This window comes from Tamandua tetradactyla, chromosome 1, assembly GCF_023851605.1.
Source record: "Tamandua tetradactyla isolate mTamTet1 chromosome 1, mTamTet1.pri, whole genome shotgun sequence".
In the NCBI taxonomy this organism is placed as follows: Eukaryota; Metazoa; Chordata; class Mammalia; order Pilosa; family Myrmecophagidae; genus Tamandua; species Tamandua tetradactyla.
The window spans coordinates 232,319,199-232,337,277 of NC_135327.1; the positions used below are offsets into that span (position 1 = coordinate 232,319,199).

Below are 18,079 nucleotides of genomic sequence, written 5' to 3' on the forward strand. Positions count from 1 at the left end.
TGTTTTAAAAGTAATGAAGCAGAATGTTCACACTTACAATCAAAGCTGCACATGTACGTGACCATACTTAGCCTTAAAACATAGTTCCTCTGTGCCACTAGCTCTACCAAAGGCCATTGGGATGCCACAGTCTGCACAGTTCTGTGTTCTCATCTAAACGGAGTCAGAGTCACTGAAGAAAACATGTGCCTTTGAAAGTGGAAAGCTCCCACTTTCCCCATTTGTGCACAATTGGCTCCACTCAGCTGGCTCATTCTAGCTGGCTTTCAATATTTTTAGAAATATAATCAGCAATCATAGGTCTGGTTTTGGATGTATAAATTTGGGCATATTTGTTCTTACAGACTTATTATCCTATAGTCAGACCTTCTATTCAGGTATTGAAATCACTGAAAAGGAGGAAAATTCCTTCCTTTTTGAAAATTCTGATTGCTATTTATTTTCATCAAGTTGGTTATCAACTGGAAGGTGGCTGAGTAAAATTTATAACCACAGTCAAGTGAGAAACACAAGTTGCAATAATGTACTCTATCAGGCTGTTAAATAACTAGCTCATGACTTTAAATTATTTTAGTTGGCTAATGGCTTTTCACAAACAGAATAAACATTTGTGACCCATTGCTTCCATGGCAAGACGTGTAGGGTTCTTAACTACAGAGCCCTCACACATCTTATATTACTTTAAGAGATGCGATGTGGAAACAGTTGAGAATGCTTTCAACAAAATTAATTATATATAATGTTGATCTGTTATCCTAAGATGCTATATAGTTAGGAAAAGATATGTAGAAAGTCCACGTGATATGGTTATTTTCCATAGAATCTAAAACACCAAAAAATATACCTGTGTGTACTGCTTTGGAGTTTGTTCCTCTTCCCTCATAGAAAAGAGGCTTCCATTTAAGTATCTTTGATATCCTGTAAGGTGAAGGTGAAAAATGGAGTTGGCTACTAAGGGTACTGAGACCCGGAAGTGTGGTTTCTCCGTAGGTACTGAGACCTGGTAGTATGGTTTCTCCATAAGTACTGAGACCCAGAAGTGTGGTTTCTCCATAGGTACTGAGACCCAGGAGCATGATTTCACTATAGATACTGAGACCCGGGAGCATAATTTCTCCATAGGTACTGAGACCTGGAAGTGTGGTTCCTCTGTAGGTACTGAGGCCCAGGAGCTTGGTTTCACTATAGATACTGAGACCTGAGAGTCTGGTTCCACTATAGGTACTGAGACCCAGGAGTCTGGTTTCACTATAGGTACTGAGACCTGGGAGTATGGTTTCTCCGTAGGTACTGAGACCCAGGAACATGGCTTCTCCATAGGTACTGAGACTTGGAAGCCTGGTTTCTCTGTATACTGGGATCCAGGAGCATGGTTTCACTATAGATACTGAGACTTGGGAGCATGATTTCTCCATATATTGAAACCTGGGAGTGGTTTCACCATAGGTACTGAGATCCAGGATTGTGGTTTCACTGTAGGTACTGAAACCTGGGAGTGGTTTCTCCATAGGTATTGAAACCTGGGAGCATGGTTTCGCTATGAGACCCAGGAGCGTGGTTTCTCTGTAGGTACTGAGACCTGGGAATGTGGTTTCTCCATATGTACTAAGACTTGGGAGCATGGTTTCTCCATATACGGAGGCCCAGGAGTATGATTTCATTGTAGGTACTGAGACCCAGGATCATGGTTTCACTAGGTATTGAGACCTGGGAGCATGGTTTCACTGTAGGTATGAGACCTGGGAGTGTGGTTTCACTGTAGATACTGAGATCCATGAGCATGGTTTCTCTGTAGGGACTGAGACCCGGGAGCGTGGTTTCTCTGAAGGTACTGAATCTTGGGAGCATGGTTTCTATCATATCATCATAATAATTTACTTCCTGAAAGTAATCTTGGGATACTTAATTTGCATTAGTAAATTCTTGAGCTTTTTTTTCCATTTGAGTGACCCAGTCAAGAACATCTATACTGTAGGTGGAACGCTTTCATTTGCTAGGAGTTTGCTCACATTGGAGCTGGTTTGGTTAAATAGATGAATAAGGAGGTGTGGCTCTGAGGCACGGGCTGCCCCTTCCTGTTGCTTCAGGTTACAGCAGGAGGTGGGCCACATCAGGTGCTGAGGACGTGTCTGGCTGTTGCGCTTTGCGGGCTGGGTGCTGCTTCACGCGGGTCAGCCTGGCGTCCTTCAGTTATTTTGTGCATTAGTCGCAGGCTGCCCCCATGCTAGCGTACTGTGGAAACGAGTAGTTTCCATTTTCAGTGCTGGCTAAGAAAGTCTTTTTATCAAATGTTCCAAATAAAAAATTTGGTGCAAAATCAGCAGTAACATTTATTTTTTTTGATATCACAAATATTAGGCCTAGAAAAATGCCATCATATATTGTTTAGTTACAATTAATAACATAAATATACATTAGCCTAGCCATTAAGTTCAAAAAAGATTGATCATTCTTTTTTTTTTTTTGATTTTTTCTTTTTTTTTTTTTTTTAATTTTTTTATTAATCAAAAAAAAGAAAAGAAATTAACACAACATTTAGAAATCATTCCATTCTACAAATGCACTCAGTAATTCTTAGTATCATCACATAGATGTATGATCATCATTTCTTAGTACATTTGCATCGATTTAGGAAAAGAACTAGCAAAACAGCAGAAAAAAATATAGAATGTTAATATAGAGAAGAGAATTAAAATAATAATACTAATAATATATATATATATATAAAGGAAAAAGAAAAAAACAAAAACAAAAGATACAAACACATAAACAAACAAACAAAAAACCATATTTCAGGTGCAGCTTCATTCAGTGTTCCAACCTAGTTACATTACACTTAGGTATTATTGTGGTGTCCATTTTTGAGTTTTTGTATCTAGTCCTGTTGCACAGTCTGTATCCCTTCAGCTCCAATTACCCATTATCTTACCCTGTTTCTAACTCCTGCTGGTCTCTGTTACCAATGATATATTCCAAGCTGATTCTCAAATGTCGGTTCACATCAGTGGGACCTTACAGTATTTGTCCTTTAGTTTTGGGCTAGACTCACTCAGCATAATGTTCTCTAGGTCCATCCATGTTATTACATGCTTCATAAGTTTATTCTGTCTTAAAGCTGCATAATATTCCATCGTAGGTATACGCCACAGTTTGTTTAGCCACTCGTCTGTTGATGAACATTTTGGCTGTTTCCATCTCTTTGCAATTGTAGATAATGCTGCTATAAACACTGGTGTGCAAATGTCCGTCTGTGTCTTTGCCCTTAAGTCCCTTGAGTAGATACTTAGCAGTGGTATTGCTGGGTCGTAATCCATTCTGCCATTCTATGTCTTTTGATTGGGAAATTCAGTTCATTAACTTTTAGTATTATTACTGTTTGGATAATATTTTCCTCTACCATTTTGGCTTTTGTATTATATATATCATATGTGATTTTCCTTCTTTCTACACTTTACTCCATACCTCTCTCTTCTGTCTTTTCATATCTGACTCTAGTGCTCCCTTTAGTATTTCTTGCAGAGCTGGTCTCTTGGTCACAAATTCTCTCAGTGACTTTTTGTCTATAAATGTTTTAATTTCTCCTTCATTTTTGAAGGACAATTTTGCTGGATATAGGAGTCTTGGTTGGCAGTTTTTCTCTTTTAGTAATTTAAATATATCATCCCACTGCCTTCTAGCTTCCATGGTTTCTGCTGAGAAATCTACACATAGTCTTATTGGGTTTCCCTTGTATGTGACAGATTGTTTTTCTCTTGCTGCTTTCAAGATCCTCTCTTTCTCTTTGACCTCTGACATTCTAACTAGTAAGTGTCTTGGAGAACGTCTATTTGGGTCTGTTCTCTTTGGGGTGCGCTGCACTTCTTGGATCTGTAAATTTAGGTCTTTCATAAGAGTTGGGAAATTTTCAGTGATAATTTCTTCCATTAGTTTTTCTCCTCCTTTTCCCTTCTCTTCTCCTTCTGGGACACCCACAACACGTATATTTGTGCGCTTCATATTGTCATTCAGTTCCCTGATCCCCTGCTCAAGTTTTTCCATTCTTTTCCCTATAGTTTCTGTTTCTTTTTGGAATTCAGATGTTCCATCCTCCAGTTCACTAATTGTAGCTTCTGTCTCTTTAGATCTACCATTGTAGGTATCCATTGTTTTTTCCATTTTTTCTTCTTTGTCCTTCACTCCCACAAGTTCTGTGATTTGTTTTTTCAGATTTTCTATTTCTTCTTTTTGTTCAGCCCATATCTTCTTCATGTCCTCCCTCAATTTATTGATTTGGTTTTTGAAGAATTTTTCCATTTCTGTTCGTATATTCAGCATTAGTTGTCTCAGCTCCTGTATCTCATTTGAACTATTGGTTTGTTCCTTTGACTGGGCCATATCTTCAATTTTCCGAGCGTCATCCATTATTTTCTGCTGGTGTCTGGGCTTTTGATCAGATTTCCCTGGGTGTGTTACGCAGTTGAAAGCTTTTTCTGTGAAATCTCTGGGCTCTGTTTTTCTTTTCCTGCCCAGTAGGTGGCGCTCGTGGCGCTCGTCTGTCTGCACGGCAGTCGGCCTGGGAAACCGCGCGTGGAGGTGGGGGTTGCTGGCCGCCGCGGCTTGGGAGAGTGCCGGTCCTAATTGCCCAGCTGGCCCGAAACGCCAAGTGTGACGGGAGGGCCCCGCTATCCAACGTTCCCAGTCAGACCGGGGAGCCACGTGCGTGGAGGGGACCCCAGTCGCCAGCCGCCCCGGCCGGGAAAACGCGTGCCCCTCGGGTAGCTCACCGCAGCAGATTCTCCCTGCCCGTTCAGCTGTTCCAGAATGGGGTACGCTGTCTTTTTGGTCTCTGTCGTGACTCCGGGAGCTGTTTCGTATTGTTTCTGTTTCTTTAGTTGCTTTTCTGGAGGAGGAACTAAGACCCGCGCGTCTTACTAAGCCGCCATCTTCTCCGGAAGTCTGATCATTCTTTAAAACAACTTTTTAGTGTCAATTACATCATTTTATAATGTTTTTCTATATAGTTATGTAAAATTCCAAGAATAAAATATATTTTTTAGTTTTGCCATGTAGACTTTGGAGACTTTAGAAGATGTTTTCTGTCATTTTTAAAAAAGTCTGTAAATTAATTTATTTTCATTTAATGGAATGAGGTAAAGAAATCATTGCCTATTTCAAGTATTGACTAGTCTAGATAAGCTTTAGCTATAGTTTCTTTTTTTTTGGTAGAAGGGTAAAGAAAATGCCCGGTTGCTTACCTTGTGTTCTCTGTGTTCTCCCGTCGTGCGTGGGAGCAGTCACTACCGTTTGGAGTCACGTTTGCTGTCCTGTGCTGCCTTGTTTTCCAGAATGATTCCCGGAGCCAGTACTGGTGGGTGTTATCCTCTTTCCATCCCTCAGAAGAGTTCTTCCTCTTCAGTCATAGGAAAGACCGATTTTGTGTTTATACAGTTAGTGCTTTTCTTCTCTTTTTTAAACGCGTTTACAGGCTAAGGGCACACGGGTAGTTCGGTGGGTAGAATGCCTTTCATGCAGGAGACCCAGGTCCCATTCCCGGACCATGCACCCCAAAAAACAAAGGCATTTACAGTACAATAGATCTTAGTGAAATATTACAATATCAAGATATCAGGGCAGTCTCATTTCATTCATGCAGTAAGTTCACAGGTTGGGGTGGGGGCCTTAGGGGGTAGTCCCGTGGGGTCTTGTCACCCTAAATTTGAAATGAGACGTCTTCTAGCACCTGGGGTAGAGTTACATTAGGCAGCACTTTAAATTACGGTGCCTCTGCTTACTCCATCAAACTATAGAGTATTTCCGCATCTGTTTCTCTACATGCTTTTCATGTATCTGAAAGAGAATGATCTCTTTAAGGTTTTTTTAATAGCATGATAGGAATGTAATTTGTTTTTATTTTGACTTTCATCTTGATCTGTATTTTGAAAGAAAAAAACCCACAATTTTTCATTTGCTGAAGAATATTTATTGAAACATGGTTCTTTTTATGCTTTCAGGGGGGGAATTTAAGTTGAATGGGTCCAGTTTGTGCTAAGTGTTTTATGTATGTTACTATTCAGAATAGTCAGGGAAGCTATTTTCAAAACTTAGATGAAAGAGGATAGTGAGACTAATCTATAAAGGAACTGTGTGTAGGTAATATGTTTTAACAGTATTGTCAAAAGTAAATATTTTGAGATTAAAATCTGAATTATTTCCCTTTTTTTGATGAAAAGGTAAGCACTAAATTGAAATTGAGTAACATGATCTAAATTACCATGTTTAATATCTTTTGTAAGTGATGTTTCTAAATATTCTTTTTATCTATAAATTCATGACTTTTTAATTAAATGCTATTTGCTTCTAGATAGTCCCAGAGCTGTCATTGGAGAGTTGTAAAACCCAGTCTACAGCTTTGAAGAGCAGCTTAAGACTGAGAAACCCGAACATCCACAGTGTTCTCAGGAGATATCACTTGGATTTTGGACTCTAATTGTTAACATTGTGGAAAAATGGAGCTCGGAATACAGGACACTCTGTTACCACACCTGGTGCCGGGCCTCTGGAGGGGTTGCTGGAAGGAGGGGTCAGGGCAGGCCCTGGGGAAGCCAGTGACGGCTTTGGCGTGGTGGGGGGGGGTTCTGAAATGGGACGGTGAGCTTGCAGCCCACGCTGTGGGCTGGGGGAGCTGGGGGTGTTTGGTGTGTGGTGTCAGTCCCTAGCAGCTCCTGTCGGGGCAGTGTGCTGCATTCCATCTAATGTTGCCTGTGGACAGAATCGCCCATAGCAGGCATGAAATTTGCATTTTGCACACCTCGTTCCTGTGTATGTCAGTCATGTAGAAGGAATTCATTTTTGCCAAACAGGAGTTGGCGCACAGCTTGCACTGTAAGGCGTTAGGAGAGGAGGAGCGTATGTGCCATTGGTTCCTGCCTGGGAAAGAGGGGCCTGCCCTGCCCTCAGAGATGCGGGAGAGTTAGGGACGGTGTTTTAACAACCTCATCCTCCCCCTGACCGGACCAGAGGTGACCCCAGCTGAGCTTGTGACACCTTCACATTAAACATCACTCTGGGATTTTGCAGACACGTCCTCAGCACAGCAGGGAAGTGCCTGCAGGGGAGGGCTCGGAGCCATGTGTGTGTGGCCTGTCCTAGGGATGCGGTGTGTAGCTCCCCAGGGCTTTGGAAATAAAGGAAATGTCGATTCAAACGGAAAATACCTGCAGAATGAACCACAGTAGGAAAAAACACACCTGGAGACTGGTTAAAAGCAGTGGCTCCCCCGCGTCCGTCTGATGTGTTTGTTTTATTTGGTCAGCACAGAGTTAAAATGCACTCTCAGGTAGAGGTTGCTGTATGACTAGAGATTTCTCCTGCAGTGCACAGGCTTGTCTTCTCGTTGAGATGGAATCGGTGCTGGGCCTGGCTGTTGCCCTGCCACCTCCCTTTTGCCCAACCCTAGAGATGGTTGTGTGACTCTGGGGCCTGCTTTGAGGAGACAGTGGCTAGCAGGCCGTGCTGTCCATTTGAGCCTTAGCACGCTCGGCAGGGGCTAGCCCAATCGAGGATCTGAGGTTTTAACCTTATTCAGTTTTTCATTTTAATTTCTTCATGCTTTGTGGTAACAGCCCCCCTCTCATTTCTGATTTTATTTATTTGCGTCCTCTCTTTTTTCTTCTTTGTTAGTCTAGCTAGGGGACCATCAATTTTATTAATTTTCTCAAAGAACCAATTTTTAGTTTTATTGATTCTTTCTATTGTTTTACTGTTTTCCAGTTTGTTTATTTCTGGTTTAGTATTTATTACTTCTTTTATTTGCTTTGAAGTCAATTTGCTTTGAAGTTAGTTTGCTGTTCTTTCTCTAATTTCTCCAGGTAAGCAGTTAAGTCTTCAAGTTTTGTTCATTCTTGTGTTTTTTTTTTTTTTTTTTTAGTTTCAAAATTTTTGTTTACATTTGTTTAAGTCAATTACATGCATGTTTTATTTTTTAAACAGGAGTGATTAGGCAAAAAAATGTATTAGAATTTAAAATGGCAAATATACAAAAATATAGCTTACAAAAAACTGCGAATGTTTAAAAATATTCTGCTGCAGAATTCTTAGTGTACAAACACGTCTATGAAACCTGAGGCTCAGCATTTCATAAACCTTTTTGAGTGAGTTACACAATAGCTAGTGAGTAAATCCCAAAGGGCTTGTTTTTTAATATAGGCATTTAGGGTGATAAATTTCCCTCTCAGCACTGCTTTGCTGCATCCCATAAGCTTTGATATGGTGAATTCTTATTATCATTCGTCTCCAGATATTTACTGATTTCTCTAGCAATTTCTTCCTTGACCCACTGAATATTTAAGAGTGTGTTATTTAATCTCCATTTATTTATGCAAGCTCTGGTTCTTTGGTGATTATTAATTGCCATCTTTATTCAATTGTGATCAGAGAAAGTACTTTGATAATTTCAATCTTATTAAATTTGTAGAGACTCAGTTTATGTCCCAGTATATTAATCTATTCTGGAGAAGTTTCATGTGCACTAGAGACGAATGTGTATGCTGGTATTTTGGGATATATATATGTCTATTAGATCTTATTCATTTATCTTATTGTTTAGGTTCTCTGTTTCCTTGTTGACCCTCCGTGTGGTTGTTCTGTCTGTAGCGGAGAGTGGGGTAGTAAAGTCTCTCACTATTACTGGTGATGTGTCCATAGCTCCCTTCAGTTTTTCCAATATGTGCCTCATGTACTTTGCAGCTCCTTGATTGGGAGCATACACGTTTATGATTGTTATTTCTTCCTGGTGAATTGTCCCTTTTATTCATACGTAGTATCCTTTGTCTCTTATGATGTCTTTACATTTAAAGTCTATTTTGTCTGATATTAGTACAGCTACTCCTGCTTTCTTTTGGTTACAGCTTTCCTAGAAGATCTTTTGCCATCCTTTCACTTTCAGTCTAACTATGTCCTTGAGTCTGAGATGCGTCTCTTGTAGACAGCGTATGGATGGATGATGTTTTGTGATCTATTCTGTCAGTCCGTATCTTTCAATTGGTGAGTTTAGTCCATTAATATTCAAAGTAATAATTGTAAGAATAGTTCTTGGTTCTACCATATTGTCCTTTAGTTTTTGTCAGATCTGTATATTATTTTCCTTCTCTCTGTCTTTTCCTTTACTCATGTTCTTCAGTTCTGTGCCGTCTTCCACACCTCCCTCTCCTGTCCTTTTTTTTTATTAGCTAACAGGGCTCCCTTTAGTATTTCTTGTAGGGTTGGTCTCTTGATGACTGGTTTTCTCAGTCTTTCTTTATCTTTGAAGATTTTAATCTCTCCCTCAGTTTTGAAGGATAACTTGGCTGGATAAAGAATTCTTGGCTGAAAGCCTTTCTCATCCAGAATCTTAGAACTATCATACCACTGCCTTCTTCCCTCCATGGTGCCTGTTGAGTATCTGAAGTCAGTCTTATGTTTTCCCCTGTGTGTAGCAGATTGCTTTTCTCGTGCTGCTTTCAGAACTTCCTATTTCTCTTCAACACCTGACAGTCTGAAAAGCATGTGTCCTGGAGTGGCTTGCTCAGCTTTATTCTATTTGAAGTTCGCTGGGCCTCTTTAATATGCATATTCATGTCTTTTATAAGGATTGGGAATTTTCTCCAATTATACTTTCAATTGACTTTCTCAACTCTTTGCTCTTCTCCTTCTGGGACACCAGTAATTCTTTTATTTTTATGCCTCTTGTTCATTTCCCTAAGATCTAGTTGCATTTTTCCATCTTTCTTGCTGTTTGTTCTTTTGTGCACTCTATTCTTTTGTTCTGTCGTCTTGCTCACTTATTCTTCCTTCTGCTTCTTTGAATCTGCCATCATGTGTCTTCAGTATGTTTTTTATTTGGTCTACTGTATCTTTCAATTCTGTGAGATCTGCCATTTTTCTATTTAACCTCCTGAATTCTTCTTTATGCTCTTCTAGTGTCTTCTTGATATCCTTTATTTCTTTATAAATATCCTTGAGTATGTTCCATATTCTATGCCCCGCTCTGAAATTCTGATTTGGTCCTTTGGCTGGATTTCTCCTCGGATCTTCATGTGCTTTGTGATTTTCTGTTGTGTTCTGGACATTTGTTTATCTTGCTATGGTTATTATGCAAGTTGGTTTCCTTCACTCTTCTAAAGTTTTGCATTTACTTGGTTTTCACTGACTGTCTCATTTTTCACTTCATCACTTATTCTATGCCAAGGCCCGGATCTCATGTAGGGGAAAATGGTTCAACTTAAGGTAGGCCGGTGCCCAGGTAGTCCAGTGGCGGAATGACTGATACCACGAGGAGACCCAACCTGAATTCCTTGCTGCGTCCTGCCAGCAGATGGTGGGCTCGAGTCTCCTCCCTCAGCACCCCCTCCTGGCCGGAGCCCCTCGAGGTCCACGTACTCAGCACCAGGTGCTGCTCAGCAGGGGGGATGCTCCACCAGGGGCTGCAGCCGGCAGGTCTGCCCCAGGACCTGCAGTCCTGGAGATTTTCTCCCCATCTTCTATCTTGCTTCTTATCTATTTGATTGGAAAACTGAAGCAGTGTCCATTTCCCCATTGAACATAAGTTTGTTGTTCTGGTAGGACTGTCCTTCAGGGTGAGCATTATGCCAACTCGAGTACTGGGGTTTTCATTTTGTAGAATGTGGGTATTAAAAATTTAGCCCTACATGTGTGCTTACTTTATATTTCTACTGGGGTGGACCCCGGGAGCTGTGGGTGTACCCCAGGAGCTTTGAGTGTACCCCGGGAGCTGCTCCGCTGCCAGGTCCTGGCGAGTTGGGCCCACCTGAGGCCACCCCGGCCACTCCTGCTCTCCCCACCTGGGGGCCTGGGAGCTGAGGGTGGACCCTGGGAGCCTGGGTGCTGGGAGTGGACCCTGGGAGCTGGGGGTGGACCCTGGGAGTGGGGGTGGACCCTGGGAGCTGAGGGTAGACCCTGGGAGCCCGGGTGCTGGGAGTGGACCCTGGGAGCTGGGGGTGGACCCCGGGAGCTGGGGGTGGACCCCGGGAGCTGGGGGTGGACCCCAGGAGTGGGGGTGGACCCTGGGAGCCCGGGTGCTGGGGGTGGACCCTGGGAGCTGGGGGTGGACCCCGGGAGCTGGGGGTGGACCCTGGGAGCCCGGGTGCTGGGGGTGGACCCTGGGAGCTGGGGGTGGACCCCGGGAGTGGGGGTGGACCCTGGGAGCCCGGGTGCTGGGGGTGGACCCTGGGAGCTGGGGGTGGACCCCGGGAGCCCGGGTGCTGGGAGTGGACCCCGGGAGCTGGGGGTGGACCCCGGGAGCCCGGGTGCTGGGAGTGGACCCCGGGAGCTGGGGGTGGACCCCAGGAGTGGGGGTGGACCCTGGGAGCTGGGGGTGGACCCCGGGAGCTGGGGGTGGACCCCGGGAGCCCGGGTGCTGGGAGTGGACCCTGGGTGCTGGGGGTGGACCCCGGGAGCTGGGGGTGGACCCTGGGAGCTGGGGGTGGACCCTGGGAGCCCGGGTGCTGGGGGTGGACCCTGGGAGCTGGGGGTGGACCCCGGGAGCTGGGGGTGGACCCTGGGAGCTGGGGGTGGACCCCAGGAGTGGGGGTGGACCCCGGGTGCTGGGGGTGGACCCTGGGAGCTGGGGGTGGACCCCGGGAGCTGGGGGTGGACCCTGGGAGCCCGGGTGCTGGGGGTGGACCCTGGGTGCTGGGGGTGGACCCCGGGAGCTGGGGGTGGACCCCGGGAGTGGGGGTGGACCCTGGGAGCCCGGGTGCTGGGGGTGGACCCTGGGAGCTGGGGGTGGACCCCGGGAGCTGGGGGTGGACCCTGGGAGCCCGGGTGCTGGGAGTGGACCCCGGGAGCTGGGGGTGGACCCCGGGAGCCCGGGTGCTGGGAGTGGACCCCGGGAGCTGGGGGTGGACCCCGGGAGCCCGGGTGCTGGGAGTGGACCCTGGGTGCTGGGGGTGGACCCCGGGAGCTGGGGGTGGACCCCGGGAGTGGGGGTGGACCCTGGGAGCCCGGGTGCTGGGGGTGGACCCTGGGTGCTGGGGGTGGACCCCGGGAGCTGGGGGTGGACCCCAGGAGCTGGGGGTGGACCCCGGGAGCCCGGGTGCTGGGAGTGGACCCCGGGAGCTGGGGGTGGACCCCGGGAGCCCGGGTGCTGGGAGTGGACCCTGGGTGCTGGGGGTGGACCCCGGGAGCTGGGGGTGGACCCCGGGAGCTGGGGGTGGACCCCGGGAGCCCGGGTGCTGGGAGTGGACCCTGGGTGCTGGGGGTGGACCCCGGGAGCTGGGGGTGGACCCCGGGAGCTGGGGGTGGACCCCGGGAGCTGGGGTGGACCCCAGGAGTGGGGATGCCCTCCAGCCTCCAGCCAGTTCAGTGCTGTCAGTCCTGTAGCATCCAGGGCATGAATTCTGCCAATCACCTGGGCACGCTTGGAAGCAGACCTCCCCTGGTGAGCTTCCTGATGACAACTCACCCTGGCCAACTTCGCCAAGCCCAGACTCCTGACCCACAGCAACTGAGACAATAATTGGATGTTGTTTACAGCCACTAACTTTGTGCAACTTGATATGCAACTATAGAAAAGGTACAGCCTAGGAAAAAGGAAGGGGGACTGTGGAAGCCTTGCAGAAGGGTGGAGGGAGTCCGGGCCTGTGGGTCTTCAGTGTTCCTGTCCCTGGCAGTGCCGCAGCACTGGATGAGCCCCGCGGCCTTCATTTGGGTTCATGCTCTTAGAACTGGTTGGCGGTTGTCACTTGCTCTCTGGGTGGCTCCTCTTTAGGGAGGGGAAGTTCAGTTCCATCTGTGTTTGTGGGGTTTACTGAACTGGGTGGGGGTGGGGTGGCTGGGATCAGGGGCGTGGTGCACAGTGAGTGAGCAGCTTTGGCAGAAGGCGTTGGTGTCTCCCCCGAACCCGGGGTCCTCACTGCAGCTGCCGCCCACCTGCGCCTCCCCATCTCCCTGCTCGGAGACACGGCACGAGACTTTCCCTGGTGCTGGCTCTCTGGCCGCTGTTCTGCATGAGTGACACAGGTCTCTGGCTCCATCATCTGTGACGGTGGCAGCCACGTGTGAACTTGCGGTAGCGTAGAGTGTCAGAACCCTCAGAGTTCCCTGGACCATGGGAGCAGCTCCCAGCCTGCGTCCGGGTGACAAAGGCACAAAATTTTGTACTCTATTTTTTTAATCTTTCCCCCAGCAACTTGGAAAAGCAAAACAAATTTCACTTCAGCTTATCCCTTCTGTGGCCTGCTGGGGGCAGTGAGGAGCAGAGAGGCAGGCAGGGAGTAGGGAGGCTGGACACTGGGGCCTGAGTGGACCACCTTCCCTGCAGCAGCAGCCAAGAAGTGTTCGCATGTGTGAGCAGCTTACTTACCCCCCAGTCCCCTCTCTAAGCAGACTTGGGCTTCGTGTCTGCATCTAAGCCCCTCTGGAATGGCCCAGGGCCGCCCGGGCACCCTAAACCATCTGTTCGCATTCGGTGGGTCCCGGGAAACCCCGAGCTGGGGAGGCGCTTCCGGGCGCAGTGCCCAGCGCACCCAGGCCCTCCGAGGGCGTTTGGGAATGAATGAATGAGAGCGTGCAGAGGAGCAGCGCGCACTCAGCCTGGACCATGCTGACTCCCTCCTCTCCAATCCCCCAGGATGGGGGCGCTGCTCCGCTCCCGGGTCCTGGCGAGCTGGGTCCACCTGAGGCCACCCCGGCCACTCCCTGCTCTCTCCACCTGGGGGCCTGTGGCCCGCGGCCAGTGCGCTCCCACTGAGGGCAGGTGCAGGAGAGGGGGTCCCACATTGCCCCCACCCCTCTGGGTGCCTTGGCACCCCACTGTGCCCAGCCTTTCTGGCAGGTCCTCTGGCCTTGGGGGACCTGCGCTTAGTGGGGTGACAGGGAGGGCAGTGGGGGACCAGGGCTGACCTGCCCAGAACCCCGGGCACCCAGTGAGGGGGCTGCAGCCCACATGCCAGCGGACCCCAAGGGAAGTGCCAGGGGTGGACACAGGCTGGGGGGGCCCTCCCGTACCCCCCTGCCATAGCCCACTGGCCCCAGCGCCCCCACCTGCCCACTGTCCCCGCAACCCTGAGCCGGGCCCTGCCAAACCTTCCCCACTGCCCTGGCAGAAAACATGCAGAAAGGAGGTGCCACGCCCTAGCACATGTACTCACACCCACTCACATGTGCACACATTCACAGACATGCACACATGTACACTCACACTCATGTGCACACAGTCCTACAAACAGAGGTACACATTCATGCTCTCACAACACTCATGACACGCACATACACTCATGTATGCTCACAGAACACCTGGCACACACACACATGTAAACAGCCTCACCCACACACCCACTCAGATACACTGACACACATCACACACATGCAAACATTCATATATACTCACATGCTGGCATACACATGCATGCTCACTGTCACAAACACATTTTTACATGTACACACTAACACACTTTACAATCACATCCAGAAACAGACACATGCATGTTCACAAACACACACACACTTGCCTTCACACATACTCTCGCAGGTTCGTCCACTTGCACGCAGGAGTACCCGTGGGGGGCACTGCGTCCTGACCCCAGCCTCTCTCCAGCCCAGCTCCTCTCGTCCCTCCCCCCACCCTCCTCGGAGCCCCCGCAGCCCCCAGGGCCTCCTTGCCTTGGAGTTGGGGTGCCTCTTTTTCCTTCCTGCAATGTCCCAAGACCCTGCCCCCACCATGCTCCTTGTGTCCCCCTGCCCCCCAGCCAGGGTTACTTTGTGGCTTCCTGCCACCTGTCCCCACCAGGCCCTGTTCCACAAGTTTCTCAGGAGTGCCACGGGGACGCTGCTGTCCCACGTCCCTATGTGCTCTGGGCCGCGGCAGCCTCGGTACTGCTGGCCTGACTGCGGTTTGGTTCCTGCCTCACAGAATAAAATAACCCCGTCCCTGTGGGCGGGCAGCGCGGTGCAGCAGCGGACGTGCTCTCGGTGGTGCGAGCTGCAGCCAGCGCTTGGCAGAGTGGCTCCTGACTCCCTTTTAAGGCACTTGGAGGAGGAACGAGGGACAGCTTTCCAGGACGACGACTCAGGCTTGGGGCCCCTGCACCAGGGACTGCGCAGCTCTGAAAGCAGGGGCCCCAGAGCACATCTACCCTGTCCCCCAACCCGGGAATTACGTTCCCCAATGATTGCACCCAGGCAAGTGCTGGGTACTGCCTGCCTGTGTGTTGTGCTGAAAGCAGCAGCGAGGGCTGCGTTTGTAAACACCTCCGTTTTCTGCCCAGCTGTGCCTGCTCAGGCACCTCCACGGGGCTCTGCGTCTTTAAGAGAAGAAGTGCCCGAGCCACCTGTGGCTCAATAAAAGCATAAAAAGTCACCGTGAGTGCCTGAGTGCCAGGAAGTTGACCCCTCTCGCCACACCGTCGCTGACACCGGGCCGTCCCAGCAATGGTTCCCGGGCGGCTCCTGAAGCTCGTGGCGTTTGAGCTACTGGAGTTCGTGGCCTTCGCGGCGCCCACGCTGGTGGTCATGGAGCAGTTCGCCGCCGCCCACCGGGGGACGCACTACTGGCTCATCGTCGCCTGCGCCGTCGCTTACGTGGCCTCCGTGTCCCTGCTCGTCTGGGTCCCCGTGAAAGTTCTCCTGCACAAGAGGCCCCACCTCCGCCAGAGAATCAAGGGGTGGTGAGTAGAGGGGCTGCTTGGCCGGGAGCGGGGGTCCCCGGCGTCCCCCCCGTGTCCCGGCTCCCGTGCGGGTTCAGGCTGTGCTCCCCTCGGGCAGGAGCCCACAAGGCCTGGGCCTTCTCCAGGACGGAGACGGCAGGTTAGCGGGTCTCCACGCTGGCGCCCTGCCCTGCCCTGCCCTGCCCGGGACGACCAGGCCCCCAAGGCTGACCGTTGGCCGCCCTGGGACGGCACCGCGCACAGAGGTGGCCCCCCAGCGTCCCAGGATGGAACCGGGGCTTTGCCTCCTGATGTCTGCGTGCGGATGTGTGCATTGCTTTGTTTGACAGGTACCGCCGCCCTCGGACCGTTAACCACTGAGATCTTTATGCAAGAAGTTCCCTGAGACCGTCAAAAATAAAACTTCATTAGGGTGGTAAATTCTGTTGCCCTAAATAAAACTTTATTAGGGTGGTAAATTCTGTTGCCCTTGGGGGGATGAGTTTTTCAATAATAACAGAAATATATTTTTATAAATCACGATTTAATGTTCATTTAACTAAAAGTTGAACTAAGTGTACTGACCCGTGTCAAGGCGTTGAGAACAAATATTCTCTGACCCTAACACAGTTTTCCTTATGGACGCTCAGATCTGATTCTTACTGGTTCAGGATTTCTTTCTTCTCTTTGATAAGTTATATTTTCTTTCATGAACGATGCAGAATGTATTTGAAAAGCCAAGAGTTTGGAGTTGTGGCATAAGCAGAGGCCGAGTGTAGGAAGGACAGGTGAAGCCAGACACCTGGGAATATCAGAGGTGGAAGCCGAGGGGGTGAGTGGCGCTCAGGGAGCCTGCGGGGCTGACCGAGCCGTGGCCCAGCACCCTTGCAGGGACTTTCCTTTCTGGGGGCAGAACTCCTGGGGCTCTGGAAGTAAACTGTCTCGCAGTGGCTGGGGCTCCAGTGCTGTCCGTGAGGGGCCCTCAGCGGGGCTTGCGCTGGCCCGAGCTTGCAGCCACATGCCCCGGGAGCTGCTTGATGGACTCAGAGTCGTGCTGGGCCCGGCTGCTTTGTGGGCAGGGAAAGGCCCCAGTGCCTCGGGGCCACCAGGGAGGCTGCCCCACCGTGGAAGAGGCCACTGCCTGCCCTGCTTGACCTCGGTGCAATGCGTCGGACCCTGGGCCAGCCGCTGTCAGGCCACCGTGGGTCCCCATCACGTGGTGCTGTCATCCCATGTGATAGCCTGTGAGCAGTGAGCCCATCCCTCCCCCCCACCCCCGCTGCCCCGAGCGGCCAAGCGCCACGGATGTGAATCTCACCCCTTCCTTAGACCGATCACGGAGGGGCTTTCTCCTCCCAGAGGACTGGTGACCGGCAGGTTGGCTGTGGGGGGAGTGGGGTGCTGGGTCCCTCTGACCCCATAACGTGCTCCGAGCCCTTCTGGGAACCACCTCTCTCAGGAGACCCCACCTCCTCTGCAAAGGGCCTGGGGCTTATAGGGGGTGGGGCTTCTTGGGGTGGGGCTTCTGGGGGTGGGGCTTCTCAGGGGAGTTAGGCTTGTAGGGGGTGGGGCTTGCAGGAGGTTGGGCGTGTCCAGCGAGCGGGGGTGTGGTGAGCCCATGATGCCCAGCTCCACTCCTAGCAGCTCATGTGTCCCTCCTTTTATTCCTTCTGTCTTTAAGGCAAGTGTGTTTCTAGAAAAATCTACCTCTTGTGGTGTCACTAGAATTCATTTCCCCCAAATGTGTGAATGGATTTTCTAATACATGGAGTTATTTTAAATTCTAATTGAGGGGTCATACTATACTCAAATATAGGGGTCACTGTATATTCTATCACAGAATATTATTTTATATTCTAACATAGGGCATCATATTATTCTAGTTGAGGGGGTTATTATATATTGTAATACAGAAAGTTAAATACCTTGACCTCAGTTTCTTAATCTCTAGATGAAGATGATGCAAAGATCCCTGATACTGGGCAGGCCACAGTGGCTCAGCAGGCAGAGTTCTTGCCTGCCATGCTGGAGACCAGGGTTTGATTAATGCAAAAAATAATCCCTGCTACCGTAGGAAGGATGGATTAAAAATATGAGTTATTTTTAAAGCATATGTAAACCAGTGGCGCCTACATGATATTCATAGGTTGTCTTTAGCTCTCGCAGTTTTACTCTTGGAGAGATGAGCTCTTGGCAACATTTCTGCAGCTCCAGGCTGGCATCAGGGGCCCACTGGGGCAGACCTTCAGGAGAGCAAGTCCCGGCGGCCACAGGTGTGCCCAGCTGGTAGCCAAGAGGGAGCAGGCCTGGGTGTGACCCTGAGACCCTGCGTGACGTGCTCAGAGCTCTCAGCTCAGGTTTTCTCAGGTGCAACAGGGATGAGACTGTCCTCCCCAGGGCAGTGCCCAGGGAACCACGAGTGGGCATGCAGGGCGCCTCACGGGCTCTGTGTTATCAGC

General features: G+C 49.4%; 2 protein-coding genes across 3 annotated transcripts in view; both read left to right on the forward strand.

Moving 5' to 3' along the window:
• The window catches only part of STAM (signal transducing adaptor molecule), a 94,525-nt gene extending 86,852 nt beyond the window's left edge, over nt 1-7,673 (forward strand). The window contains exons 14-15 of one of the 2 annotated variants that reach the window (XM_077154699.1): nt 5,274-5,347; nt 6,341-7,673. In XM_077154699.1, coding sequence (XP_077010814.1) covers nt 5,274-5,347; nt 6,341-6,372 — 106 coding nt within the window. In that variant the 3' untranslated portion in view covers nt 6,373-7,673. The remainder of the gene's footprint in view (nt 1-5,273; nt 5,348-6,340) is intronic. The other variant, XM_077154680.1, reaches the window with a different exon arrangement.
• Nucleotides 7,674-15,294: 7,621 nt separating this feature from the next.
• TMEM236 (transmembrane protein 236) overlaps nt 15,295-18,079 on the forward strand; it is a 32,040-nt gene continuing 29,255 nt past the window's right edge. The window contains exon 1 of the mRNA XM_077154713.1: nt 15,295-15,641. Within this exon, the coding sequence (XP_077010828.1) occupies nt 15,406-15,641 (236 nt within the window). The 5' untranslated portion in view covers nt 15,295-15,405. The remainder of the gene's footprint in view (nt 15,642-18,079) is intronic.